Source organism: Lissotriton vulgaris, chromosome 8 (genome assembly GCF_964263255.1).
Source record: "Lissotriton vulgaris chromosome 8, aLisVul1.2, whole genome shotgun sequence".
Classification (NCBI taxonomy): domain Eukaryota; kingdom Metazoa; phylum Chordata; class Amphibia; order Caudata; family Salamandridae; genus Lissotriton; species Lissotriton vulgaris.
In genome coordinates this window covers 1,394,142,467-1,394,170,451 of record NC_141696.1, presented here as the reverse complement: position 1 = coordinate 1,394,170,451, position 27,985 = coordinate 1,394,142,467, and the positions used below count along the sequence as shown (strand labels likewise).

Sequence of the window (27,985 nt, the reverse complement as noted above, 5' to 3'; positions counted from 1 at the left end):
GGCTTTGAGAACCAATCACATGGCATGAAGGTTCAACTGGTAGATGTGGAGCTGATACTCCTTGAAGAATACAGCCCCATTATCTTCACCACTCAAGTCACACACAGTCAAGGTGTGATGTCTAATCATCACATTCGGTGTCCATGGCCCAGTCTACACAGTCCTTAGAGTCAAGGTTGGCTCGTAGTACAAATTTTGTAGATCTTGTCCATCCTGACAATACAGAACTTTTGCTTCCTGCTAACTTTCGGGTCGATCGATGTACACTTGTCACAGGATTTCAAATTGTGAGCGGAATCAAACAGAACCACAATTGGAAGGAAAGTGTTGTTCAATCCAATAATGCAATGGGAGTTTGCGACCCACTTACACAGATGGGAAGCAGGGCTCAACCCAAAGATGCAACAGAGACTCTAAATCAAAGTAGAGTTTAGTTCATTGAGGTCAATCCATGCTGTATGTGTAAGATATGTCAGAAGCTTGCACAGGTTTTTCTTGCCTGGTACATTTTCTGTTTTGATAGGCGCTTGCATTGATGCTACCAGCCCTGTGCATATGAGTAAGCTGGGGTTCATGTACGTGCTGTGGGCAAGGAAAACATGCACTACTTGTGAAGTCTTGGACCTTGTAGGTGAATGAAATAGGCTTTCATTGTTGCTGCCCTGCTACATGTCTCTTGTGTGTGAGAAAAACGTGTACTGCTGCTGCCTAAGCTGTATATATTTACATTGTGAAGCAAGCTTGGACTGCTGCTGCCATGCTGTACTCGTTCCGTACATCCTACTGAGGCTCAAAACCCTGTTTCCACTCTACAAAAGCCATAAATATTCAGCTTATGAATGACTGTTCTTATTGATCTTATGGAAACCTCCTCCAGTGTTAATCATGTTGCCTACATCTTAACCTTTTTTTCTTTTAAAGTATTCATACTATGAAGATGAGGTATTATAGCATCACACTTATATCACATAGAACATATCTGGAACCGAGAAAATCTTTACAGGCAAGGCATGTTTTATAACCGCATTTGCCAACTTAAGCCATCTGCTTAAAGTTTTCGTAAATATTTCAATGCATTGAGGTACAAGAAACATATTTAAGAATTCCCAATCTCTTGATAGGTACTTCTTTGAGAGATGAGTTATCAAATGTGTTGAATAGTTTTTATCAAATGTCATTTATGATATAGTTTAGAACTACAAAAAGTTGACACATACTCGTATAAACTCTCCTGTGTTAAGACTGCTTTATTATCCATTATCTTTGAATAAAAACTACTCCTTGAGATATCTTCGTATGTGGACTCCAATTCAGCAACCTGATCATGAATATTTTCCGGACCTACAACAGGTTCATTTGAATCTCTGAAGAAAAAAATACACAGAAATAAATGAATAATTAAATCGACAATATAAACCAAAATACTGATGCATTCTTGTGCACACACTCAATGGGTTAGTTTATTTTCAATGATCACACAAAAAAGTTACATTTCATTAACGACTACCAAGGCAAGCCAGTGAGATGCTTTCAAATCATATACAATTAAGTTAGTGAATGCTAGCATTTGGAATGTACTAAAATCAATTCAGCTGCTTTTAATTAACAGAAGAATACGTTACTTACCTTCATTTATGTACTTTCTAATTGCAGCTTCCCACAGATTCCTTACATGAAACCCTTACCAGGGTTAATGATAAACATGGCTTGAGTCTTGCCCACCATATATTAAGATCTCCGCCGTCCCTACAGAAATCTCTGTTCCTTCAGAGGACCTGCGTTTATGGCAGCTCTTCTGAGGGACCTGAAAGCTTGGTAAACAGCCACCATGTTTCAGGCAGCTGCTCATCAACCCTTTTTGTTTCCCAAAACAAACTTCCAAAGTGGGTTTTTGAAACACAAGAACATAAATTACCATTGCACCCAGAACCTAGCTCCTAGGCTGTGGAAGTTATTTTTCTTCCTTTACAGTTCTAGACTGCAAGGGTTTTTCTAGCAGCCCGAACTGAAATGGAACAAAAATATCAGACTATTGGACCTAAATAGGGTGGGCGGCATGATTCTTCAACACTGACGGTTGTTGGTAGTGGGTTTCTGATGACAATTACTAAATCAGGCCCAAAGACAGTAAATGGCATCTACAACTAACATTCACAGAGAAAGAAAGCCGGACGATGATTAAGAGGAGCAGAAGTGCATATCCATCATAAAAAATAAAATACCAACTGTAACTCTGAGGAAAATGAAATTTTACATGACCAATGTGTCCCCTGTGTGTACCCCAACGTTTAGTGTATGTGCATGTCACCCATGCATTTTCCCTCTATGGCCTGCAAAAAGATGCCTCTGCATTTGCGTCCCACATTGGGATGTCAGTTACCAGTCTCCCATAAAAGAAACGTTAATTTCGCATTGAGGCCCTGAGGCCCATGTGTTTGCATTGCGCATTTTTAATATATCGTGAAGAACCCATTTCTCCATTTCTTTGGCTCAGCCAGTCCCCGAATTGAAGTTTCATGCCTCAAGACACTCTGAGGGCTGCAGCTACGTATCCCTGACCTCGCATACTTTTGGCTAAGCCGAGAGGGGCCCTGCCCGGGGTGCCAAGACAGTATTTTGCACACAGTTATCTGCTTGCTCTACAGAATCACATTCCTGCCTGGTGAAGAAGGTAAACAGAACCCGTCTGCAGAGATAGGGCCTAGCCTTTTTGTCTCAGTTTAAGTGATTTACAGAGCTCACATCCATAGAAAGCCCAAGGCCCCCACACAATGAACGAAGAAATATATGCCCACACCGGCTCTTGGTGATGAGCGACCTTTGCTTCAGATAATACATCCCCGGACATAAGATATCAGATAATACCAGACGTGCTGGTCGTCCTGACACTGAAGGTCTCCCTACTAGACTGAAAGTCAGCTCCCCCCAGTTACACGTCAATTGCACGTCATGACCAAGTGCGCACACAAGTAGGGTAAGGTTCAAGCTGGCCATGCAACCCCCCTTCATGTATCCACCCACCTATGACTCCTCAAGTGAACGCCCACATGTACGCCCTCTTGCACACCCACATGCTCTTATCTCTCTCTTTCTCTTGCTCTGCCTAGAGCGCTCCTCCTTCTAAGTACGAGATTGAATGTATAAATATTGTACTCTGTGAATAAAGTTTAGAAGACCCTTCCTGAACCTTAGTGGTGATTGAACCGATTCTCCCCTAACTCGAGTTATTGAAATAAAGCCCTTTTGAATCGGACACCACGGACTCTGCCTCTCATTTAATGCATGACCCCTTGTTTATTTATAGAAATTATGACAGGGTAATACTTTATTTACCACATAAATCTGGCACCCGAATAGGGACTAATCCCCTTCCCCACGCGCCGGAGATGTAGGTCCAGCCCTTGCCCCCTTCTACAGCCGTGACGGACTTCAAAGTGTACACGCCAGCGGGACTTCCCGCTTACTTCCTCAGGCCCACGGAGGAGACGGACTGCGACCAGGCATCCACACGAGGCGGTGAGGATCGCGGATCATCCCAACCAGAGCCCAACCCATGAGAGAGCAAGGTCCGAGGTTTCCAGAGGTCCACCTGTTCCGCGCATGCGCAGTATCAAGTATCCGAGGCCTTCAAGTTCTGCTTCCCGGTGAGTACCACTATGGGGAATGCATAAAGTTCAAGATGGGTTCATTAATATGAACACGGTAAAGACGTGTCTCGTTCACACGGACACGGTAAAGACGGGTTCACGGTAAACGTGAACTCGGTAAAGACGTGTCTCACTTTTGTGAACACGGTAAAGACGTGTCTCATTTACGAGACCGGTATGGTTGTACTGTATTCCAGTGCATAAAGTTACCTGTTTTCAAGTACATGTTTTTCAAGTCTATGTATCAGTTAAAATGTATCTGTTTTAGTGTTGTAGTGTTGTAGTGTGAATGATTGTTTCAGTCAGACTATTTTGTTGTGTATTGTGTTTTCGTTAAGTTGGTTGGTAAAGTTGAAACCAACTTTTCAACATGCCACTGTTTTCGAAATTACGTCAGATAGGGACCAGAAAAGGCATACTAGAAGAGTCAGTTAACATCCCGCCTAGAGACACACCTGGTCATTACATGTATAATAAGCATGGGCTAGATGCCATATTGTATTTAGACTTATGGGTAGATTACACAAAGGATTTAGAGGAGAAGTATAGATGGCCTGTCTCGGGAACGTGGGATTCTGAATGCATTATGAGAGTAGAGGAGGCGCTATGGAAAAAGAAATCAAGACCCTCTCAGAAAGATGCCATTGAGTTGTGGCGCAAAGAAGCCCATGGGAGAACAGAGAAAGAATTCAACCAAGCAGAGAGAACTAAACAAGCAGCGGAAAAAGCCAAAGAAAAAGAACTGCGGGAGGAGGGGGAACGGGTCAAGACAGAGCAGGCTGAAAGAGAAAGAAATGCCGTCGTTGCTGGTATCTATCCCGTCCTCTCAGAAGAACTAGCTAGAGTGACCCCCTCAGAAACACCCCGTAGATCGCGAACGCCACCACCTGTGCCCTTTAGAGTACGTAGAACAAAGCCAACAGCATCAGAGGCTTTTATTTCCTCCTATCTAGAAGAGTCCCCACCAGATAACGCAAACGGAAACGCAAACGCAAACGCAGATTTCCCTCCGCCCCCACCAGCGGATCAGCTCCAACAGCTCCACCAGGTTGTGAAAGAGGACGTAGGGCCCGGAGCCGTAGGGGGAGGGGGGCCGCCTACTGTAGATGTAGAAGTCCCTCACTGTATATACGATCCAGAACCAGAAAAGGGCTCAATGCTCGTGATTTCACTAAGACTAAGACAGGCCGTCGCATATTTGGACAAACTACCAGATATGAAAGACCACCTAGATAAAATATACCGTTTCATTAGAACGGGGGAGGGACCCGAGAGTATAGCACAGGCCATGCAAAACAGAAAGGTGGGGGTTAAGAACTACATCCTCCGTTTTATTATTAACTGCCTGATCAGGGAAAAAGACGAAGGAGACGGGGATGTAAAGCCTGGTTTGATAGAATGGAGTGATAACATAGATGCCGGTTGGCATGATAAACAGGGACAGACAGACAACATGATGAAGAAAATACGAAAGGAAATATTAGCAATACACGAAGTAGAGACTGACGAGAAGGGTGAGTTATCAACGGAAGAGGTAGACGAGACGATAGACAAGATACATTATGTAGGCAAAGCACGACAGTTTGACAGGCCCAAGTGCCTCGACTACCGTAAACAGGGCCAGGCTATAAAAGAAAGATATTCCCTTGAAAATCTATTCCAAGCTACTGAAAAAGCACTGACCCGACGGATAGGGAATGAACGATCTCACACCCCACACGAAATGGAGTTGGCCCGGTCAGCCACCCAGTGGGTGTCCAATTCTAATATATATAGCAATGATATAGTGGCCCAGACTTTCTTGAGCCTTCCGCCGAACGAACAGCGTTTGGCCGGTATTTACATGGTCCAACATTTGATAACGTTGTATGAGCATCAATATTCCGATCCCGGTCACTTGTATAAATTACTGGACGACATCCTTCTAGAACGATGGACAGGCCTGGGTACTGACTTAATTAATGTCATTCTGGATCAACGACATAAGTACTTAAATTCTCTGACCACATGCATGCTTCCCACCCCACACCACGACAGAAAGCACCTATACATAGACAGACAGAACCCCCTACGAGAGGTACATCCCGTCAAAGATGCAAACAATGTATTACAACGGGTGTATGTTTACACCCCCTTGACGAAATTAGAAATATTGGAAATGAAAAAGATGTTGCCCTGCCATGATAAAGACCCGGGGGGGTTTCACCGAGAACTAAAAGACATTCTCCGCATCGGAGATTATACGTACGCTGATATTCTGAAACTATTGAAAGTACTATTGCCAGCAGGCATTTATGAAAAGCTTAAGGAAAAAGACTGGGAGGTGGGAGAGAAAAAGTTAAGTTGGACGGAATTGGAAACAGAGGATAAAGCCAGGCTCCCGGGGGTTGGTCTTGGTGACAAAGCTAAAGAACTACCTGAACTCCTAATACAGGTTTTGCCAAGACTATTGATTACTAAAAAGGAAGATTGGGATGCTATTTCAGCCTGTAAACAAAAACCAGACGAGGACACAAGTGATTTCTATTCTAGATTAGAGAAATGTTTTGCTATTAATAGTGGCCTTAAGCCCGGTAGCGAATCATATCCCCATCTTTTCGTGAGCAAATTAGTAGAGAATTCCCTACCCCAGATTAAGAATAGAGTACTGAAGGTTGAGAGTACTTGGCAAGCAAACAGCCCTTCACAAATGTTGCAGATGCTACAATATCACCAGAACAGGATTAGAGAAGAACAGGATCAGGAAAAGAGACGCATGAAAGAGACAAAAATGAAGGTGCTGGTTGCCCAAACGGTACCGGCAAACACGAACAAAAATGGTACGATACCTGTCAAGGGGAACTGTAATTATTGCAAACAGCCAGGTCACTATGTAAAGGAATGTGTTGTCCTGAAACACAATATAGCTACAGGCAGAACAAAAGAACGACCACACCCTCCTAGGCAGAATAGCATCCAACAGAACACCCAACAGAACACACAACAGACAGTAGCGAATTTTCCCCCACCACCGCCTGTTCATGCCACACAACAAATGTACCAGTACACGCAGTCAGACTATCCAGAATACCAAGCATTCTCATGAAACAGCCTTGAGAGGGAAAATGGCTAGCCCCTTATTGAGGTTCCTGTAGATCAAGAGGGTCCCTATGTACATAGTCGTGTATTGGGACAAGACAGAAAATTTCTGATTGACACAGGGGCGAGCAGAACTACCATCAGCCATGACGAGGTTCCAGGGGCACCCCTCTCGGGCTCACAGAATATTTCCCTGGGATTTTCAGGAAAGCCTATTGTTAATGAAGTATCAAAACCAGTTTCCCTGGGGGTTGGTCCATTGTCACGTACCACAGACTTGCTACTTACTAAATCATGTACAGAAAACTTATTTGGTATAAAGACATTGAAAGAACTAGGAGCAGTTATTTGTTGTTCTCCGGAGGGAGTACGATTGTTCTTACGTGATTTTAAGGGACATTATGTGTTGACAGATTTTGACCACAGACTCCAGAATGTACTACAGCACCTATGGGCACAAGGTCCGACTGACGTAGGTTACATGAACATAACACCACACCGTGTCACTCTCAAAGCAGGAGTAGTGCTACCACGTATCCGACAATACAAGTTACCACCTGATGCCGAAGTGGCATTATTGAAAATTATTGACGAACTCATTGCACAGGGGTGGTGGTGGAAACTGACTCGAATGTATGTAACTCACCTGTCCTTCCTATCCTTAAACGATCAGACCCTAATGCACCACCAGTTTACAGACTAGTTGTTGACCTTCGAGAATTGAATAAATGCGTAGTCCCACAATACCCAGTGGTCCCAGACATTTCTTCATTACTGACTGCTATTGATTCTGAGGCAACGTTCTTTACAGTCATTGACTTGAAGAATGCCTTTTTCAGCGTTCCAATTCATCCAGACTGCAAATATCTTTTCGGATTCAGTTTAAAAGGACGCAGTTTTAAATTCACGAGAGCACCCCAAAGTTTTACAGAAAGTCCTAGCATTTACAGTCAAGCATTAAAAAGACAGCTGGACAGTATTAATATGCCGACCAACACCGCATTGATTCAGTACGTAGACGACATCCTTATCACTGCACGACCAGAAACAGACTGCGAAGATGCATCACTGACGGTTTTACACTTTCTGGCAGACAAGGGGCACAAAGTGTCCCCTTCAAAGTTACAATTCTGGGCACAGCAAGTGGTGTACCTTGGACACTTGCTGTCCAAGAGGGGTAGACAGCTGACACAAGAACGTATTCAGTTAATTTCTAACCTTCCACAGCCCAAGACACAAAAGGAAGTGCGGGCCTTCATTGGCCTCACTTCGTACTGCAGACAGTGGATTCCCCAGTATGCCTATCTAGCCAAACTACTCATACAGTTGACAACACAGGAGGCAGCGTCTTCGACTGTCCTCCCTTGGACACAAGAACACACCTTGGCATTTGAAGAATTAAAAAGAGCCTTATGTCAAGCGCCAGTTTTAGTGACTCCTAGTTACAGCAAACCCTTTATGCTTTTCGTAACTGAACGGGATGGAACAGCATTATCTGTCCTCACACAAGATCAAGCAGGAAAACACAAGCCTTGTGCTTATTTTTCTAGTACACTGGACCCAGTGGCCCAGGCTCTGCCTGCGTGCCTGAAATCGGTTGCAGCAACAGCCCTAGCCATAAGACAAAGTGACTCGATAGTGCTAGGACACCCCCTGACAGTACAGGTACCGCATGCAGTGGAAGTTCTCTTGAACAGGACACAGACACAACACTTGACCGTAGCGAGACTGACAGGAGATGAACTGACGTTATTTCAACCACACATAGAGATCAGACGATGTAACATTCTAAACCCTGCTACACTTTTGCCCTCAAGTACAGTAGACACCGCACCACATGACTGTGTGGAAATAATGAATATAGTGACGAAACCAAGACAAGACCTGACAGATGTTGCCCTTCCAGACCCTGACCTGACACTCTATGTAGATGGTTCATGCATGAGAACGAGCACAGGAGAGTTAGTGGCAGCATATGCCGTGACCACTGCTACTGAAGTCATAGAGACACAGAGAAAGACACACTGTCAGCGCAAGCAGCAGAGCTCATCGCTCTGACACAAGCCTGCATAAGAGCTAAAAGCTTGAAAGTGAACATTTATACAGATTCACAGTATGCTTTCGGCGTAGTTCATGATTTCGGAGTTCTCTGGAAGGAAAGAGGTTTCTTGACCTCTCATGGGGCCAAAATTCAGCACGGCCCACTTATTCAGGCCCTGTTGGAAGCAATACATTTACCTACAGCCATAGCTATCCTGAAAAGCACACACCAAAGTTACAGACACCATTTCCCAGGGTAATGATCTGGCAGACCGAACTGCTAAACTTACAGCCCAGACACCAACAGACACGACAAAGACAGAGGTACCATTACTGACAAAATGTATGACAGTCAGGGATCCTTCTCAAGATGTACTCGACATACAGACACATGCCACTCCAGATGAAATAAAGAAATGGACTGAACAAGGAGGGGTCCAGACTGACCAAGGTTGGATGACTAAGGGCAAAACTACATGGTTTCTTCCAGATTCCATGGTATAAGTGATCATAAACACAGCACATAGTCCAGCACACTTGGGAGAGAAGGCAATGATGGACAGCTTACAGAATATCTGGTTTAACAAGCACCTGCGTGCAGCAGCGAAACAGAAAGTAAGAACATGCATGATCTGTTGTCAGTTCAATTCAGGTAAAGGCATCCCGGTGGAACAAGGCGGATTTCATCCTCCTGACCACCCCTTTGAAGTCAGAACAATCAATAGGGGATATAGGGGGAAAGGAGTAGGTGAGGCAGCCCCCCACTCACACAGTATTTAAACAATTGGAGCCTCACCTACATGTATACACATCCATATGCAAAACTGTTAGACCTGGCACCTTGGCGTGAGTCTCCCTTCCACTTTTTGCTGATGTGCCTCCGATGTTTTGCTGGTTTTCCGATACTCAGGGCACTGCGCCACGGCTGATCCGTGCCGCAGTGCAAGTGCTCCCTACTGTAAATTGTACATGCAATTGGTATCCATGATTGGTTCTTTGGATTTACTGTTAGTCCCTAGTAAAGTGCACGAGAGAGTGCCGGGGCTTGTAGATGCCAATACTGCTGGTGGGCCTGCAGCGCTGGTTGCGCCACCCACCGAAGCAGCCGTAAAGATGTGTCTGGGAACTGCGACCGCAGAACCCGCGTGCGGTCTCGTACTGTCACGCTAGCTGGGCAAGTGTCCCCACTTGCCAGCACCGACCCTTCCCTTGACTACATATTAGTCACCCCTATGGTAGGCCTGCGGGCAGGGTGCGTTGTAGGTGCAAGGTAGGACAAGCCCTGAGATGCGTGGCCTGTCCTAGTAGTGACTTACAACCAAGACCGTATTTCACTATTGAAGGCTACCTGCTCCATTAGACCAGACTGAGCTGCAAGGATTATTACACCCTATAATCCCCGCAGGCTCAAGGAGCATGGCAGCGAGTCATGTTTAGTATGCCTGAACTCAGGATGATAAAATATTTCTTGTAGTCAAGTTTATTTTAGTATCCTGGGTTTGCAAATGCTACTTTTAGAAAGCTAGCATTTGCTTGCTTAACCATTTCAGCCCGCCTCTGCTGGTATGTGTATCTGACTGTCTGGGATGTGTGAGTGACAGGGCTGGAGGGATGACAGGTGGTGAATGCGCAGATTACACCTTAGTGGGAGGTAGGAGTGCCTCTTGACTCGAACTGTAGCTGTGCTCGACCACCACAATGCTGGCTCCACCCTCCTGGGGAGCGGCGGATGACTCCGCCGACGCCTGGCCCAGGAAGGGCGAAGCCCCCATCAACAAGGTACTCCGGCCACCCCTGTCCGGACAATGCTGGCTCCACCTCCTGTGGGGCGTCTGACGCGCCTGCCCCTCACACTGAAAGCAGAAGCCGGAGTACACCCACCGGGGTACTCAAAGACTGAGAGTGGCTATGCAAAGGCCCCCCTGGCCTGCGAGAACAAAAGAATTGGCCTATAAAAGAAGGAGCCCTGCTCCTTGAAAATTAGATCCTGTTTGGGCCACAGAAGGACTCTGCCCTACGAGAAGGACCGTGAGAGACAAGGAAGGGTGCTGACTCTTGCCTGTGTCTGGTGCCTTGCTGCTGAAGGAGAGGAAGAAGAAAAGACTACGAGAAGACTTTTGCTTTACTTTGTGCCAAACTCTGCAAAGAGATCTCCAAGGGCTTGCAACTGAACTTGCCCCCTGACCAGCGTCCCAGGACCAGTGGACGCTACCCCCTTGGAAGAAAGCGACTGCGGGTGCTGACCATCGCCGCAGCACCGACGGAGGAATCTCCTCCAAGGCAACGACATCCACCTGACCACCGTGACCGGGGCCCAAAGCAACAGCGAGAGCAAAGTAAGGACCAGCCGCCGCTGGCCCGAACACCGTGACCGCAACTGCACCAGGAGCCCGAGAGCAAAGCGAAGGAGGACCCGTCCGGTCCGAGCTCTCGAGGTGACTGCATAACAAGCAGCCACTCACCTGCAAAGACGGACAGTTGCCCTGTGAGAATCCGCAAGGTCGGTAGCCTGCCCGACAGCCCAGCTGTGAGCCCACAGCTGCACCGGCACTTGGCTGGGTACGTCCTGCACTTGGGGACCGTACTGCCACTTGCCACCGCCGCACAGCCGCCGCCTCCAGGGTCGGAGCGGACGACAAGGAGAGGACCCTGCCGCCACAGAACACCGCTGCCCCGGATGACCAGTGACCTGCTCGGCTGAAGAGCCGCAACGATCAGCGACCCCGGGAAGGCAACGGGACGTGGGACAGATCCCCTGGACGCCGCCGGCTCCACAAGAACTTTGGTTAACACCGGCCTACGGGCCTCAAGAGAACTGCATAAGAACTGTGGTAACCTGAACTGAGTAAACTTGCAACCGTTATCATAAAGTACGTTGACTGTATTCACAAGCCTGCTTAAAATCTATATAAAGATATATATTTTTACAGAATACAGTCTGGTCTCGTTGTGTGGTGGGTTGGTTGTAAAGGTGTACTATTGCAAGTGTTTAACCCTATGTGCCCCAAAGATTAGCCTACGACTGCTTAAGCCACACTACCTAGAGGGTAAGCAGAGGTTGTCTGGAAGGTAACCCTCAGCCCTGACGAGGAAGAGAGAGTCCCTGCTTGTCGCTAGTGTTGCACTGCGCCAACTAGAGCCTCCCCCTTCCTACATTGGACGCAGCGGTGAGGATTTCGAATTTACACTTGCGATATCTATACCTGAGCTTCTGACCACTACACAGGGATTACGGTCCAGTTACTTAGCCACAGACTTTGCTTTTTGAATTTTGCCGAAAGAAGATTCCGAGTGCAGAAGCCATGCCGGGCACAAACAGCCTGGATGGAGCGGAGTCCACGACCTCCGAGGTGTTGGAGGTAGAGTGGGACGCCGCAAAGCTGGACAAATACTCAAAGACGGAGCTGAAGTTTTTCTGTAGGAAACTCAAGGTTCCGCACACTGGCTGCAAAAACAAGCCGGAGCTCTACAAGGCCCTGAAAGCCTGGGTGGAGTCCAGAAAGACCCCGGAGGATCAAGACGCCCTCGCCGAGCAGAATGCAACGACGGAGCAGAATGCACTTGGGGATCTGATCGATCTCGAGAGGCAAGACAGCGAGCACAGCTTTGGTAAAGGCCTGTCGCCAGAGGAGCTGGCGGACAGGAAGGAAACGAGGAATCACGAAAGGAAGCTGGCAGAATTGAAAATCCAGCTGGAGCTTGAAACGAAAAGAATGGCGCTGGAAGAGCGAAAGCACCAGATGGATTATGAAGTAAAAATGAGGGAGATAAGTCTCAAGGAGAGAGACTTGGATCGTCCTCCCTCTGGTGGCAGCGCATCGCCAGTGCAGGTAGAGTCAAGAGTGCACAACCCGAAGGACGTAGTTAAGGAGTTCTTTAAGGGGGATGACATAGGACAGTGGTTTAGGGCATACGAGGTAGCCATGTCCTCCCACCGGGTCCCTGACAAGGATTGGGGAGCGGGGATGTGGGGAAGGTTCCTTAGCGAAGGGAGAGATACCTTGCTAGATTTGCCCGTTGAAAATCAGAGATCCTATGCCCACATGAAAGAAGCTTTAATGAACAGGTACGGGCTTACCCCTGAGATGTATAGACAGAAGTTTAGGGGGTGTACTAAGCGGCCTGGGAATACGTATGTGGAGTATGTGACTTACTTTTGCAGAGCACTGGATGGTTGGGTGAAAGGTAACAAAGTTAATGATTTTCAAGGTCTCTTTGATTTAATTGCATGGGAGCACTTGTCTGATCACTGTTTTCCTGAGTTACGCCAACACCTGATCGATAGCAAGCTGTCCAACCCGAGGAAGCTTGCTGAGGAGGCGGACCGCTGGCTCCCCACCAGGGTCCACAAGGGTCCCGTGGGAGACTCCGCCAAGAGTGGGCAGGGTCCCCAGCAGAAGAGTGGGGGGGACAAAGGGGGAAAACAGAAAGGGTTCCAAAAAGGCCCCCAAAGTAGTTCCCAAGGGAGCCCGCAGCAGGGTTCTCAGCCTCCCCCACCTCAGAAGCCGAATGGGGCCCCGACAGGTAAACCTGTTCCAAAGGGGCCCTTTAATTGTTTCAAATGTGGCGAACCTGGGCACATATCCAGTGACCCCAAGTGTCGCCTGTTTGGAAAACCCGCACCCACTGGTGCTCCGCCCCGACAAGTGACTAGCGTTCACCTGGGAGAAGAAATGATGGTCCCGGGGGGTGGAGATCCCGTTCACATGACCCTGGTCTCGCTAGGAGACAGTGAGATGATCCCCACGAACTACCTGCCCTCTAACACTAAGAAATATGGGCATGTGGTGATCATCAATGGTAAGGAAGCTGAGGCTCTTAGAGACACAGGAGCCAGTGTGACTGCAGTGAGGCAGCACCTGGTGTCTCAAGAGCAGGTTGTACCCCATGCCTACTGTAGGGTTATCAACGCTGATAATTCAGAGAGTCAGTGTCCGATGGCTCAAGTTCCCTTCGAGATGGGGGGGGGTCTCTGGTACTCTGCAGGTCTGTGTAAGAAAAACCATGCCTGTTGACTGTTTGCTAGGGAATGACTTGGAGCACTCCCCTTGGGAAAAGGTGGAGAAGACGACTCACCTGCGGATGGTGGGTCTGCCTGACTGGGCGTGCCTGACTGGGCGTGCGTGACCACCCGGTCGATGGCAGCCAGTAGGGGTGATCGAGAGGTCCTGGGGCCTGAAGGAGAGGCCCAGGAACCGGCCTTAGGGAGAAGGCGCAGGGGGCGCGGGAAACCGGCTCCTGAAGTTCCCACGGTCCAGGAGGAAGCAGACCTTGAGGGGGATGCCCTGGAGCCTACAGGGGAACAGATCGCCGAACTGGGGGACCTGCCTGAGCTGACCCATTGGCAGCAAGAAGGAGGACCCTCCAGGGAGGAATTCTGCAAGGAGCAGAAAGAATGCCCTTCTCTCGTGGGTATGCGGCAGCAGGCTGCAGACCAGGCCAATGGTGTTCAGGCCAAAACACATTACGTGTACTGGGAGAACGACCTCCTGTATTCGGAGCCTAAGGCTGCTGAACCTGGGTCAGCCCGTGTGCTGGTGGTACCCCAGAAGTTCAGAGCCTTCCTACTGGGTCTGGCTCATGATGTGCCTTTAGCAGGACATTTGGGGATGGACAAGACCTATGACAGGCTTGTCACCCACTTCTACTGGCCCCAAATGCATAAGAGTTCAGATGCTTATTGCAGAACCTGTCCAACTTGCCAGGCAAGTGGGAAGACGGGAGGGAAGAACAAGGCTCCCCTCCAACCCTTCCCTGTGGTCGGTACGCCATTCCAGCGAGTGGGTATTGACATCGTTGGGCCTCTGGACCCCAAGACAGCCATGGGCAACAGGTTCATCCTGGTCTTGGTGGACCATGCCACCCGGTACCCTGAAGCCATCCCTCTGAGGACAGTGACGGCTCCCGTGGTGGGGCGTGCACTGATGGGAATTTTCTCACGAGTGGGATTCCCTCTAGAGGTGGTGAGCGACAGGGGGACCAATTTCATATCGAAGTATATGAAGTCCCTTTGGCAAGAGTGTGGCGTAACGTATAAGTTCACCACGCCTTACCATCCACAAGGTAACGGGTTAGTTGAGAGATTCAACCGAACCCTAAAAGGCATGGTCATGGGCCTGGAAGGTCCGATGAGGCGTAAGTGGGACGTCCTCTTGCCATGCCTACTCTTTGCATATCGCGAGGTGCCGCAGAAGTCCCTAGGGTTCAGCCCCTTTGAACTACTGTACGGTCACCCCGTGAGAGGACCACTGAGTTTGGTAAAGGAAGGCTGGGAGCAATCTCCCAGGAAACCTCCCCAGAATGTATATAGCTACATGCTGGCCTTCAGAAACCAGACCAGACGCTTCAGACAACTTGCCGAGGCAAATCTGGAAGCGAGCCAGGAGGAAATGAAGCGGTGGTACGATCAGAATGCCACTCTGGTCGAGCTTCAGCCTGGACAAGAGGTGTATGTCCTGGCCCCAGTGGAGCCCTGTGCCCTTCAAGATAAGTGGACAGGCCCATTTGAGGTTGTGGAGCGCAAGAGCCCCGTGACATACTTGGTGGACATGAAGACGCCCAGGAACCCTTTGCGGGTCCTACATGTCAACCGCCTCAAGCCCCACTTGCGAAGGTCCGAAGTGGGCATGTTGTTGGCAACCGATGACGGAATGGAGGAGGAGTCGGAGCCTCTTCCTGACCTCTTGGTGGCCTGTGAGAAGGATGGGTCAGTGGATGGAGTTAACCTCTCACCCTCCCTGACCGCCGAACAACAGGAGGACTGCCGCCAGTTGCTGGGGCAGTTTCCAGACCCGTTTTCCCTGGTTCCGAGTGTCACAGATTGGTGCGTCCATGATGTGGACACTGGAGACAGCTTACCTGTGAAGCACAAGGCTTACAGGGTGACTGACAGGGTCCGGGCCTGCATCAAGGAGGAGGTCTCCAAGATGCTTGCCCTCGGGGTGGTTGAGTCTTCCAGCAGTCCTTGGTCCAGCCCGTGGTCTTGGTTCCGAAGGCTGCTGCGCCGGGAGCCACACCCGAACTCCGGTTCTGTGTGGACTACAGAGGACTCAATTCAGTCACGAAGACTGACGCGCACCCCATCCCCAGAGCTGACGAGCTCATTGATCGGCTAGGGGCTGCCCGGTTCCTCAGCACGTTTGATTTAACGTCTGGGTACTGGCAGATCGCCTTGACCGATGGGGCAAAGGAGAGGTCGGCATTCTCTACACCAGATGGGCATTTCCAGTTCCGGGTTATGCCATTTGGAATGAAGAATGCCCCTGCCACCTTTCAGAGATTGGTCAACCAGGTGTTGGCTGGACTGGACGAGTTCAGTGCCGCCTACCTGGATGACATCGCGGTGTTCAGCGGCACCTGGCCCGAACACCTGCGACACCTCTGGGAAGTGTTGATGGCCCTGCGCAGAGCAGGCCTCACAATCAAGGCAAGCAAGTGCCAGATTGGGCAGGGTTCAGTGGTGTACTTGGGACACCAAGTTGGGAGTGGCAAGGTAGCCCCCTTGCAGCCCAAGATCGAAACCATCCTGGCTTGGGAACCCCCCAAGACCCAGACTGCAGTGAGAGCCTTCCTGGGGCTCACTGGGTATTACAGGAGGTTTGTCAAGGGCTATGGCACGATCGTGACCCCCTTGACAGAGCTGACTTCGAAGAAGCAGCCCAGGAATGTGATTTGGACTGACACCTGTCAGAAGGCTTTTGACACCCTGAAGACTGCCATGTGCACGGCGCCCGTGCTCCTGGCTCCTGATTTCTCCAAGGAATTCATAGTGCAAACAGACGCTTCCGAGCATGGTGTAGGGGCTGTTCTTTCACAGATGATTGAGGAGGGCTTTGACCAACCCGTAGCCTTCATAAGTCGGAGGTTACTTCCACGGGAAAGTAGGTGGAGTGCAATAGAGCGTGAAGCATTTGCTGTGGTCTGGGCCCTGAAGAAGCTAAGACCCTACTTGTTTGGGTCTCACTTCCGAGTTCAGACGGACCACAGGCCCCTCAGATGGTTGATGCAAATGAGGGGTGAGAACCCGAAACTGTTGAGGTGGTCCATTTCTCTACAGAGTATGGACTTTACGGTGGAACACCGCCCTGGCACCGATCACGCCAACGCTGATGGTCTGTCCAGATTTTTCCGCCTTAGTGATGTGGAACTCCCTGGGGAAGGGTAGTTCCCCCCACATTTCAGCTGGAGGGGACACATGTTAGACCTGGCACCTTGGCGTGAGTCTCCCTTCCACTTTTTGCTGATGTGCCTCCGATGTTTTGCTGGTTTTCCGATACTCAGGGCACTGCGCCACGGCTGATCCGTGCCGCAGTGCAAGTGCTCCCTACTGTAAATTGTACATGCAATTGGTATCCATGATTGGTTCTTTGGATTTACTGTTAGTCCCTAGTAAAGTGCACGAGAGAGTGCCGGGGCTTGTAGATGCCAATACTGCTGGTGGGCCTGCAGCGCTGGTTGCGCCACCCACCGAAGCAGCCGTAAAGATGTGTCTGGGAACTGCGACCGCAGAACCCGCGTGCGGTCTCGTACTGTCACGCTAGTTGGGCAAGTGTACCCAATTGCCAGCACCGACCCTTCCCTTGACTACATATTAGTCACCCCTATGGTAGGCCTGCGGGCAGGGTGCGTTGTAGGTGCAAGGTAGGACAAGCCCTGAGATGCGTGGCCTGTCCTAGTAGTGACTTACAACCAAGACCGTATTTCACTATTGAAGGCTACCTGCTCCATTAGGCCAGACTGAGCTGCAAGGATTATTACACCCTATAATCCCCGCAGGCTCAAGGAGCATGGTAGCGAGTCATGTTTAGTATGCCTGAACTCAGGATGATAAAATATTTCTTGTAGTCAAGTTTATTTTAGTATCCTGGGTTTGCAAATGCTACTTTTAGAAAGCTAGCATTTGCTTGCTTAACCATTTCAGCCCGCCTCTGCTGGTATGTGTATCTGACTGTCTGGGATGTGTGAGTGACAGGGCTGGAGGGATGACAGGTGGTGAATGCGCAGATTACACCTTAGTGGGAGGTAGGAGTGCCTCTTGACTCGAACTGTAGCTGTGCTCGACCACCACAATGCTGGCTCCACCCTCCTGGGGAGCGGCGGATGACTCCGCCGACGCCTGGCCCAGGAAGGGCGAAGCCCCCATCAACAAGGTACTCCGGCCACCCCTGTCCGGACAATGCTGGCTCCACCTCCTGTGGGGCGTCTGACGCGCCTGCCCCTCACACTGAAAGCAGAAGCCGGAGTACACCCACCGGGGTACTCAAAGACTGAGAGTGGCTATGCAAAGGCCCCCCTGGCCTGCGAGAACAAAAGAATTGGCCTATAAAAGAAGGAGCCCTGCTCCTTGAAAATTAGATCCTGTTTGGGCCACAGAAGGACTCTGCCCTACGAGAAGGACCGTGAGAGACAAGGAAGGGTGCTGACTCTTGCCTGTGTCTGGTGCCTTGCTGCTGAAGGAGAGGAAGAAGAAAAGACTACGAGAAGACTTTTGCTTTACTTTGTGCCAAACTCTGCAAAGAGATCTCCAAGGGCTTGCAACTGAACTTGCCCCCTGACCAGCGTCCCAGGACCAGTGGACGCTACCCCCTTGAAAGAAAGCGACTGCGGGTGCTGACCATCGCCGCAGCACCGACGGAGGAATCTCCTCCAAGGCAACGACATCCACCTGACCACCGTGACCGGGGCCCAAAGCAACAGCGAGAGCAAAGTAAGGACCAGCCGCCGCTGGCCCGAACACCGTGACCGCAACTGCACCGGGAGCCCGAGAGCAAAGCGAAGGAGGACCCGTCCGGTCCGAGCTCTCGAGGTGACTGCATAACAAGCAGCCACTCACCTGCAAAGACGGACAGTTGCCCTGTGAGAATCCGCAAGGTCGGTAGCCTGCCCGACAGCCCAGCTGTGAGCCCACAGCTGCACCGGCACTTGGCTGGGTACGTCCTGCACTTGGGGACCGTACTGCCACTTGCCACCGCCGCACAGCCGCCGCCTCCAGGGTCGGAGCGGACGACAAGGAGAGGACCCTGCCGCCACAGAACACCGCTGCCCCGGATGACCAGTGACCTGCTCGGCTGAAGAGCCGCAACGATCAGCGACCCCGGGAAGGCAACGCGACGTGGGACAGATCCCCTGGACGCCGCCGGCTCCACAAGAACTTTGGTTAACACCGGCCTACGGGCCTCAAGAGAACTGCATAAGAACTGTGGTAACCTGAACTGAGTAAACTTGCAACCGTTATCATAAAGTACGTTGACTGTATTCACAAGCCTGCTTAAAATCTATATAAAGATATATATTTTTACAGAATACAGTCTGGTCTCGTTGTGTGGTGGGTTGGTTGTAAAGGTGTACTATTGCAAGTGTTTAACCCTATGTGCCCCAAAGATTAGCCTACGACTGCTTAAGCCACACTACCTAGAGGGTAAGCAGAGGTTGTCTGGAAGGTAACCCTCAGCCCTGACGAGGAAGAGAGAGTCCCTGCTTGTCGCTAGTGTTGCACTGCGCCAACTAGAGCCTCCCCCTTCCTACAAAAACCATGCGGAATAGGGACCCCTTCTTATTAGTGTCCCCAGGGATTTGTTAATAACATAAATCCTATGGTTGGGATGTGTGTAGGTACTAAAATCACACAGGACCACAATTACCTCATCCACCAGAAAAGTGTGAAAGATAGAGAGAGTACCTCACGGTAGCACCACCCGAGGGGGTTCCCGGTTAGTAATTGCCGGTATACCCACTTCTCATCATTGGCCACTCTCTCTATGTGAAAAGACAAAAGTGCACTAAAAGAAGATAATAGTGCAGACGTGAGAATAGTGATGTGAAAAACATGAATAGTGACAAACGTTACACCACTAACACACTATATAGTGTACAGAAAACCGATATAAAGACCCCTAACCAAACACACAAATAATAAGTAAAAGTGTGGTAGGGTTGTGCTTGCTTTACCGTTTTAGTCTGATGCAGCAGAACCCTACTTCTTAAAAATGGTAAACGTGTACCATAACTCTCTTTATACTCATACTGAGTATAAAGAGAGTTGAGTATAAAGAGAGTTATGGTACACGTTTACCATTTTTAAGAAGTAGGGTTCTGCTGCATCAGAATAAAACGGTAAAGCAAGCACAACCCTACCACACTTTTACTTATTATTTGTGTGTTTGGTTAGGGGTCTTTATATCTGTTTTCTGTACACTATATAGTGTGTTAGTGGTGTAACAGCCTATGTACATCTGTCCTTAGATTGGGGTGGAACATGTTATATATCGTTCCTGGTGCCACCCGTCTTTCTAGCCCCATCCAATTATCATCGAGATTCACGACTAGAGCATGTTAGACACAGGAGAGAGACCGAGTCCTCCGAGATTGATTAGACTGAGACAGCCTGGGAGCAATATACAGATTTCAACAGAGGATTCTTTTTCTTCATAGGTCCCGTCCAAAACAGTAAACAAGAACTCTGGAAGCAGTTGTGAATGAGACTGCATCTGCTCTGGCGAACTTGACCCAGGAGCAGTCTGCCATGCGATTAGTTGTTCTTCAGAACAGCCTTGTTCTTGACGTCATTCTGGCAGATAGGGGCGGGGCCTGTAGAGTGATCGGCTCCAGTTGCTGCGTTTTCATTCCAAATAACGCGCCATCTGTGTACGCAGCAATAACAAGGCTCCACAAGATAGCTCACGAGATACATCAAGACCCAGGCACATGGACTTGGTCCAGTTGGCTCTGGAGTGTAATATCGGCATGGGGATGGAAAGTGTTGTTGTTCCTAGGAATGATACTGCTTATGATATTCGGCTGCTGTCTCTGTCTGCAGTGTGGCCCAGCGATTTGCGGCCTGTGTGCTACTGCCTGTGTTCCACATCCACGTATACAAAGGATCAAAGATGAACAAATGATGCTGTATGATCAAATATACGGTCTCATGAATATAGATATGTCCTGAAGGGTACAGTAGGGGATAAGGAGGGAATGAGGAAAATGAAATTTTACATGACCAATGTGTCCCCTGCGTGTACCCCAACGTTTAGTGTATGTGCATGTCACCCATGCATTTTCCCTCTATGGCCTGCAAAAAGATGCCTCTGCATTTGCGTCCCACATTGGGATGTCAGTTACCAGTCTCCCATAAAAGAAACGTTAATTTCGCATTGAGGCCCTGAGGCCCATGTGTTTGCATTGCGCATTTTTAATATATCGTGAAGAACCTATTTCTCCATTTCTTTGGCTCAGCCAGTCCCCGAATTGAAGTTTCATGCCTCAAGACACTCTGAGGGCTGCAGCTACGTATCCCTGACCTCGCATACTTTTGGCTAAGCCGAGAGGGGCCCTGCCCGGGGTGCCAAGACAGTATTTTGCACACAGTTATCTGCTTGCTCTACAGAATCACATTCCTGCCTGGTGAAGAAGGTAAACAGAACCCGTCTGCAGAGATAGGGCCTAGCCTTTTTGTCTCCGTTTAAGTGATTTACAGAGCTCGCATCCATAGAAAGCCGAAGGCCCCCACACAATGAACGAAGAAATATATGCCCACACCGGCTCTTGGTGATGAGCGACCTTTGCTTCAGATAATACATCCCCGGACATAAGATATCAGATAATACCAGACGTGCTGGTCGTCCTGACACTGAAGGCCTCCCTACTAGACTGAAAGTTAGCTCCCCCCAGTTACACGTCAATTGCACGTCATGACCAAGTGCACACACAAGTAGGGTAAGGTTTAAGCTGGCCATGCAACTCCCCTTCATGTATCCACCCACCTATGACTCCTCAAGTGAACGCCCACATGTACGCCCTCTTGCACACCCACATGCTCTTATCTCTCTCTTTCTCTTGCTCTGCCTAGAGCGCTCCTCCTTCTAAGTACGAGATTGAATGTATAAATATTGTACTCTGTGAATAAAGTTTAGAAGACCCTTCCTGAACCTTAGTGGTGATTGAACCGATTCTCCCCTAACTCGAGTTATTGAAATAAAGCCCTTTTGAATCGGACACCACGGACTCTGCCTCTCATTTAATGCATGACCCCTTGTTTATTTATAGAAATTATGACAGGGTAATACTTTATTTACCACAACTCACTTACTTATAAATCACCTTTGGTATCAGAGTTGAAACAAGACATGGCCAGATCAAACCCAGAAGGAATGAATCTTTAAAGGAAAGCGTTATTTTTTTTTTTTCACAACCAATTTTATTGAGCAAATGAGCATCAAGAATGTGGTATCTCCACACACCAAGATCACCACAACAATATCAATGTAGCAATTACACAGGCAGCAAAGGATGGAGTAGACTCGAAATAGGCTCAGTATAAAAACTCCCCAGCAACCTACCCTAACCCACAACTCTGCCCCCCCGCTCCAAACACCCCCCCCCCCCAACCCCCCTACCACACGTGTATAGAAAGCAACAGAAAAGGAAATGTAAAAAGAATAAGCGGGTGTAATGTCACCAGGGCTTTGCCGCTTCAGGCCCAAATTGTCACTGTGATCAAATGTCCTCTTCCTGCTCCGCCGGGGGGTCCAAGGACAGGCCACGGTAGTCGGCCCAACGCCTCCAGATCTTGTAGTGTTTGCGCGGGCAGCCCCTCGCCTCAAATATCGGCCTCTCCAGACCCATGAAATAATCCAGCCCAGCCTTCCATGCAGACAGGGGGGGGGCCCTCACTGACTTCCATGCCCGGGCCAGGTCCCGCTTAGCCACTACCAGCCCCAAGAGCAACAGGTGACGCTTATATATGTTGCCCCCAACCCCTTCCATAATATGCAGCAGGCCCAGCCGGTGGGTACGAGGAAGGTCCCAACCCAGGACCTCAGCCAGGCAACTCAACACACCCCTCTAGAACCCAGTCAGTCGGCCACACGACCACACCGTGTGCATCAGGGAGCCAGGCACCACCCCACAACGCAGGCACTCCGGGGATGCAATTAAACCAGCCTTCCACAAACGTTCACGCGTATAATAAGCGCGGTGCAAGTATTTAAATTGAATCAGCCGGAGCCGGACTGCAATGGCGGTTCCGCGTGGGGATTCCAGCGCCTCCCTCCAATCGTCCTCATCGAGGGGGCCCACGTCCACCTCCCACGCCTCCCGAAGGGAGTGTAGGGTGGAGGAGCAATGAATAACAACCGTCTGATAGATCCTAGAGACCTTCCTGTCCCCCAGGTCCCCCATAAACACTTTGGCCTCAACCGGGCTAAACTCCGGTAGGGAGTCGAGGCCGGCGATGCTCGGGGCGAGGGCATGCCGCAGCTGGAGGTAGCGTTAGAACTGGGACTGAGGCATCTGGAACTCTGTGCGGAGCTCCTCGAAGGATTTGAGGGTGGTGCCGGACATGACCTGGCCCAGTTGTGTAACCCCAATGGCCTCCCAGCCCTCAAACCCGGTCAGGGCCGCCAGTTCCGGGAGCAGACCGTTATGCCAGAGCGGCGTCTCAGCCGTCAATTTGCCCCACCATCCCATGCGGCGTAGGGACTGCCGCCACACCGCAAAAACCACTCTGGTGACCGATGGCAACCCACGGCGTAGGCGAGCCAAATAAAGGATGGTGTGGAGCGTGCGATCCCCCATGAGCAATCGTTCCAGGGCATAAGCCGGATCGCCCCTGTCACCATACCACCATTCATTGAGGACAAGTAGTTGGGAAGCTTGGTAGTAGGAGAGGAGGTCCGAGGTGGCCAGGCCACCACAATACGTGGACAGAAAGCACGTCCTCAAGGCCACCCTGGCCGCACCGCCATCCCACAAGAAGCGGCCCAGCACAGAATTAACCTGACGGAACCACTCCAGGCCAATGGGGTGCGGGAAATTCTGAATTTGGTATAGGAGCCTCGGAAGCGCCACCATCTTGAAGATGGCCGATCTCCCAAAAATAGTGAGTGGCATTCTGGACCAAGTCTTAACATCAGCCTGGACCCGTTCCCACACCGGCAAGACTCCACGCGCCCAGGCCACGGCCCGCGATTCCGAAAGGAAAACGCCCAGATATTTTAGGCCATCAGTCGCCACTCGCAACTCGGCGGCCCAGGGGTCGTCAACCACTCCGCCACCCAGCACCCACAAGGTCGATTTGTTCAGGTTAAGATGAAGACCCGAGACCTCGCCAAACGCCCGCATGATCTCCAGAACTCGGGGACCCGATTGCCGTAGATCAGTGAGGAATAGGAGGACGTCATCCGCATACAATGCAATCCTATCCACCAGGTCCTCATTCCAGGCGAAGCCACGCAACCGGGCATCTATTCGTATCCGCGACGCCAGGGGTTCCATGGCAAGGGCAAACAGGTACGGGGACAACGGGCAACCCTGCCGAGTACCGCGACCTATGCGGAAGCGCCCAGAGGTAGCACCGGCCACACGGACCGAGGCCGTAACGTTAGTGTAGAGGAGACAAATGTACGACAAGAAAACCGGCCCTAGGTTCAGGCGGGCTAACAGGGTGAACAGATATGCCCAACTCACCGAATCAAAGGCTCGGTCCATGTCCGCCAGGAGGAGTGCCGCCTGCTCATCTCTAGCACCCATGGCATCCACCGCCGCCTGTGCCCGTCGAATATTATGCCGGGTGGCCCTGCGAGGCATGAATCCGGCCTGGTCGGGGTGGACCAGGTCAGCAATGTGAGGCAGGAGGCGGTTCGCTAAGGCCTTAGCCAGAATCTTGGCCTCGATGTTGAGAAGGGAAATCGGCCTGTAAGAGTCGTGCCTGTCCGGCGCCCTGCCCGGCTTCAAGAAGACCACGATTTCGGCATGACGCCAGTCTGGTGGCAGCTCTCCCTGAGCCCGCGCCGCCTCCAGGGCGCGGCGATAGTGGGGTCCCAGCTGGTCGTGAAACTTTTTATAGAATTCGCTTGGGTAGCCACTCGGGCCGGGCGCCTTACCAGTGTTTAATTGACCAAGGGCTTCCCCGAGTTCCTCAGCCGTAAGCGGGGCTTCTAGGGCGGTTCTGGTCTCATCAGGGACGGCCTGCGGTAGCAGGTCGTCAAGGTACGTAGATATCTTGTCCGTCTCCGAGTGATCACGAGGAGCGTATTGCGCCTCGTAATAACGGGCAAAGCTAGCCGCCAGCAAATCCGGATCGGTCATGACCGAGCCGTCGTCCGCCGCAAGACCTGGCAACACCAGGGGCTGGAAGGTCGCCTGGCATAGCCTATGGAGCATAGTACAAGACTTGTCGCCCCACTGATACACCCTGCTGCGCGTGGCGAGCCACGCTTGCCGGGCTTCCTCGTCCAGCTCCTCCACGCGGGCCGCGGCGGTCATAATGGCCTCCCGATGTTTTCGCCGAGCTGCCACACACCAAGCTATATCAATGCCCCGGAGCGTGGGCTTCAGCGCCTCCCAGACCACCATTGCGTCCACATCCCCCACCAAGTTCTCGTGCCAGAAGTGATCAATCGCCTCGCGTAGGTGACGCACGTACTCAGGCCCCTGCAGCTGCCAAGATGACATCCGCCAACGAAATGGCTGTCGCTTGGAGGGGAGGGTCATGGTAGCTAGGACAGGGGAATGATCAGAGAGGCCTCTGGGGAGTATCACGGCATCTCTGACTCGACTCAGACAGGCACCCGGTACAAACAGATAATCTAGTCTCGAAAAGGACCCATGCACCGCCGACACATATGCGAATTCAAGCACAGCAGGATGAAAGTGTCGCCACACATCAACCCAGCCTAGGCCACTCACAGTCGCACACAGTTTGGTGGGAGCAGCAGCAGGGGGGGGATACAACACAACAGGCACCCGCCTCAGGCGATCCAGGCCCACATCCATAACCTCGTTCCAATCGCCCCCCACCATGGTCAGTACCTCCCACAGCGCGAACAGCCGCTCAGACAAGGCCCACTGCAGGGGGGGGGGGCGTACACGCTACCAAAAACCACTTGTTCGGTACCCAACAGGCCCTTGATGAAAATATAACGGCCCTGAGGATCAATCCATTGCTTCTCATGTACATAAGCCACCCTGCGGTGTACCAAGATAGCCACCCCCCGCGAGCCCCTCGTGAAGCCCGCATGGTACACTTGTTGAAATCCAAACCTCTGGAGGCTAAGGGCCTTGGAGCCCAGCATGTGGGTCTCCTGAAGCAGTAGCACATCCACCATCTCTCTCTTCCCCCAACGCAGCACAGCCCCACGCTTGATTTTATCCAGGATACCCCTCACATTCCACGTCACAACACGCAGGGTCTTTTGAGGAGACATAGTCACAGTATCAGCCATTATCAACACAGGATCCAGTATCCGGCCCTCCGTCCCACCCTGGCGCACCCCACAAAGCAACAAAATCGAAAGCCACATACACGTGCGGTCCCACCCTCCCAGCCCGAACACACACCAACCCCCCCCAGATCCAGACCCCCCCGAACATCAGCAACAAAAGAACTTCCCCCCTCACCCCGCACCCCCCACCCCATTACCTCAGAGAACATTGAAGTATCTGTCGCGGCATGGAGAGACCCGGGTCCAGAACGGAGAACCCAGGGCCCGCCATACCAATGGATCCCAACCTCCCAACCAAGACACTCACCACCCCCCCAACAACACACAACCGTGAGGGTCTGAGGCCCATAAAAGGTGCCCCCCGAGTCCCACTGCGTCCCCATGAAAAGTAACAGGAGTCCTCACATGAGAACTGACTGGCACACGAAAGTCATAACAGAACAGTCTCACCAGCCAATGCAGGGCAAATCAGTACTGAGCAAAGAAGATCCAGTCCCAGCAATGTTCAGCTGCCGGTATCAGAGTGCTCCGAGTCCCTGGCACCATCCGTCTGCGATGCACTGGCGGAGGCCGACCTCTTCTTAGATCGAGACCTCCGATGGCGGCCCTTCCTGTCCGGGCGATCCGTCCGCTCCGGCGACGATCCCTGGGACCTGCCTGGGTCCAGCCCCGGCTGGGCATGCGGTCTGAGTCGCACCGCTTCGTCGGTCCAGCGGAACACCTCCTCGGGTGAATTCTAAGAAATGCGTCCGGGACTGGTACACCACTCGCAGGCGGGCCGGATACAGGAGAGAGTATTGGAGCTTCAGGCCCCTCAGCTTGGCCTTAGCGGCCACGAAGGATTGTCTCTGCTGCTGCACCATCTTCGTGTAGTCAGGAAAGATCATGATGGTATGATTCTCAAAGGTGAGCGAGCCTTTGTTTCTCGCCTCCCGCAGGATAACATCACGGTCATGATAGTTTAGCAGCCGGGCGATGACTGGCCTAGGGCGCTCACCCTCCGGTGGCCGCTGGGTCAGGGCCCTGTGAGCTCTCTCAATAACAAAGCACGCGGACAGTGTCCCTTCAGGGAGCCAGCTCTCCAGCCACTGGGTCAAAAACCGCTCCATGTCGTCCTTCTCGCACCGCTCCGGAAAGCCTATGAAGCGGAGGTTGTTCCTCCGCGCGCGCCCTTTGGCGTCCTCCACCCGGGCCGCCAGTGTCTTCTGGACACCCTCCACCTCCGCCAACCTCTTCTTCAGGGCGCCAAAGTCCGCTTTGGTCACTGTGATGCGGGATTCAGCCCCGGTGATCCGCTCCACCGCGTTGCGGACGTCTTGGCGCAGCAGCGTAACATCCGCTCCTACCGCCCCAATTTTGGCATCAAGCATGTCCCGGGATTGGGTGATGGCCGCCAGTATCGCTGCATTATCCGGCCCGGGGCCACCGCTGCCGCCGGCCGCCCCAGAGCCACCACTAGGTCCCGTGAACTTATCGATAGGGCCAGGTTTAGGCGGGCCACCTCCTCTGTCCCTGGTCATGGCGCACACTGGGCAGGACGGGCACCACTCCCGACAAGGCTCAGGAACCCTTGGGTACTGCCACAAGCGCTGGATGGGACGTCGGTATCGGAGTCCCCAAGGAGAAAGTGGGCAGACCGGCACAGGCCCGAAGTCGCGAAAATCGAGGGCCCGGCTTCACCAAGGTGGGACAGGCCTCCTCCACGCTCGTCGCCACGAGCGTCTGTCCAAGGCGCAGGAATGAGTTGCGTCGCTGTGATCTGTGGGCAGCCGTAGCTGTAGAGCCGAGCCAAGAGCGGTGCAGCGGATGCCACCACCACCCGCGAGTCCGCCACCGCCACCGGGCGTCCCAAAACTCGAGGACCCCGGTCTCCAGCCGGTCACGAGGCCTCACGGTGCCGTCGCCTCTTTCTGGTCACGAAGGGGAAAATTGTTTGCCCAAGGCGCAGGAACGAGTGGCGTTGTTGTGGTTCACAGGCGACTGTAGCAGCAGAGCTGAGCC

The 27,985-nt window shown here is 51.3% G+C and overlaps 1 protein-coding gene across 2 annotated transcripts in view; it reads right to left on the bottom strand.

Moving 5' to 3' along the window:
• Positions 1-27,985, bottom strand: part of LOC147698808 (E3 ubiquitin-protein ligase TTC3-like) — a 1,930,429-nt gene that overhangs the window by 776,243 nt on the left and 1,126,201 nt on the right. For both annotated transcript variants that reach the window (XR_015299370.1, XM_086935404.1), the window contains exon 32: positions 1,218-1,364. Coding sequence is in view for 1 of the 2 variants with exons in the window: in XM_086935404.1 (XP_086791530.1) it covers positions 1,218-1,364 (147 nt within the window). In the remaining variant the exon portion in view is untranslated. The remainder of the gene's footprint in view (positions 1-1,217; positions 1,365-27,985) is intronic.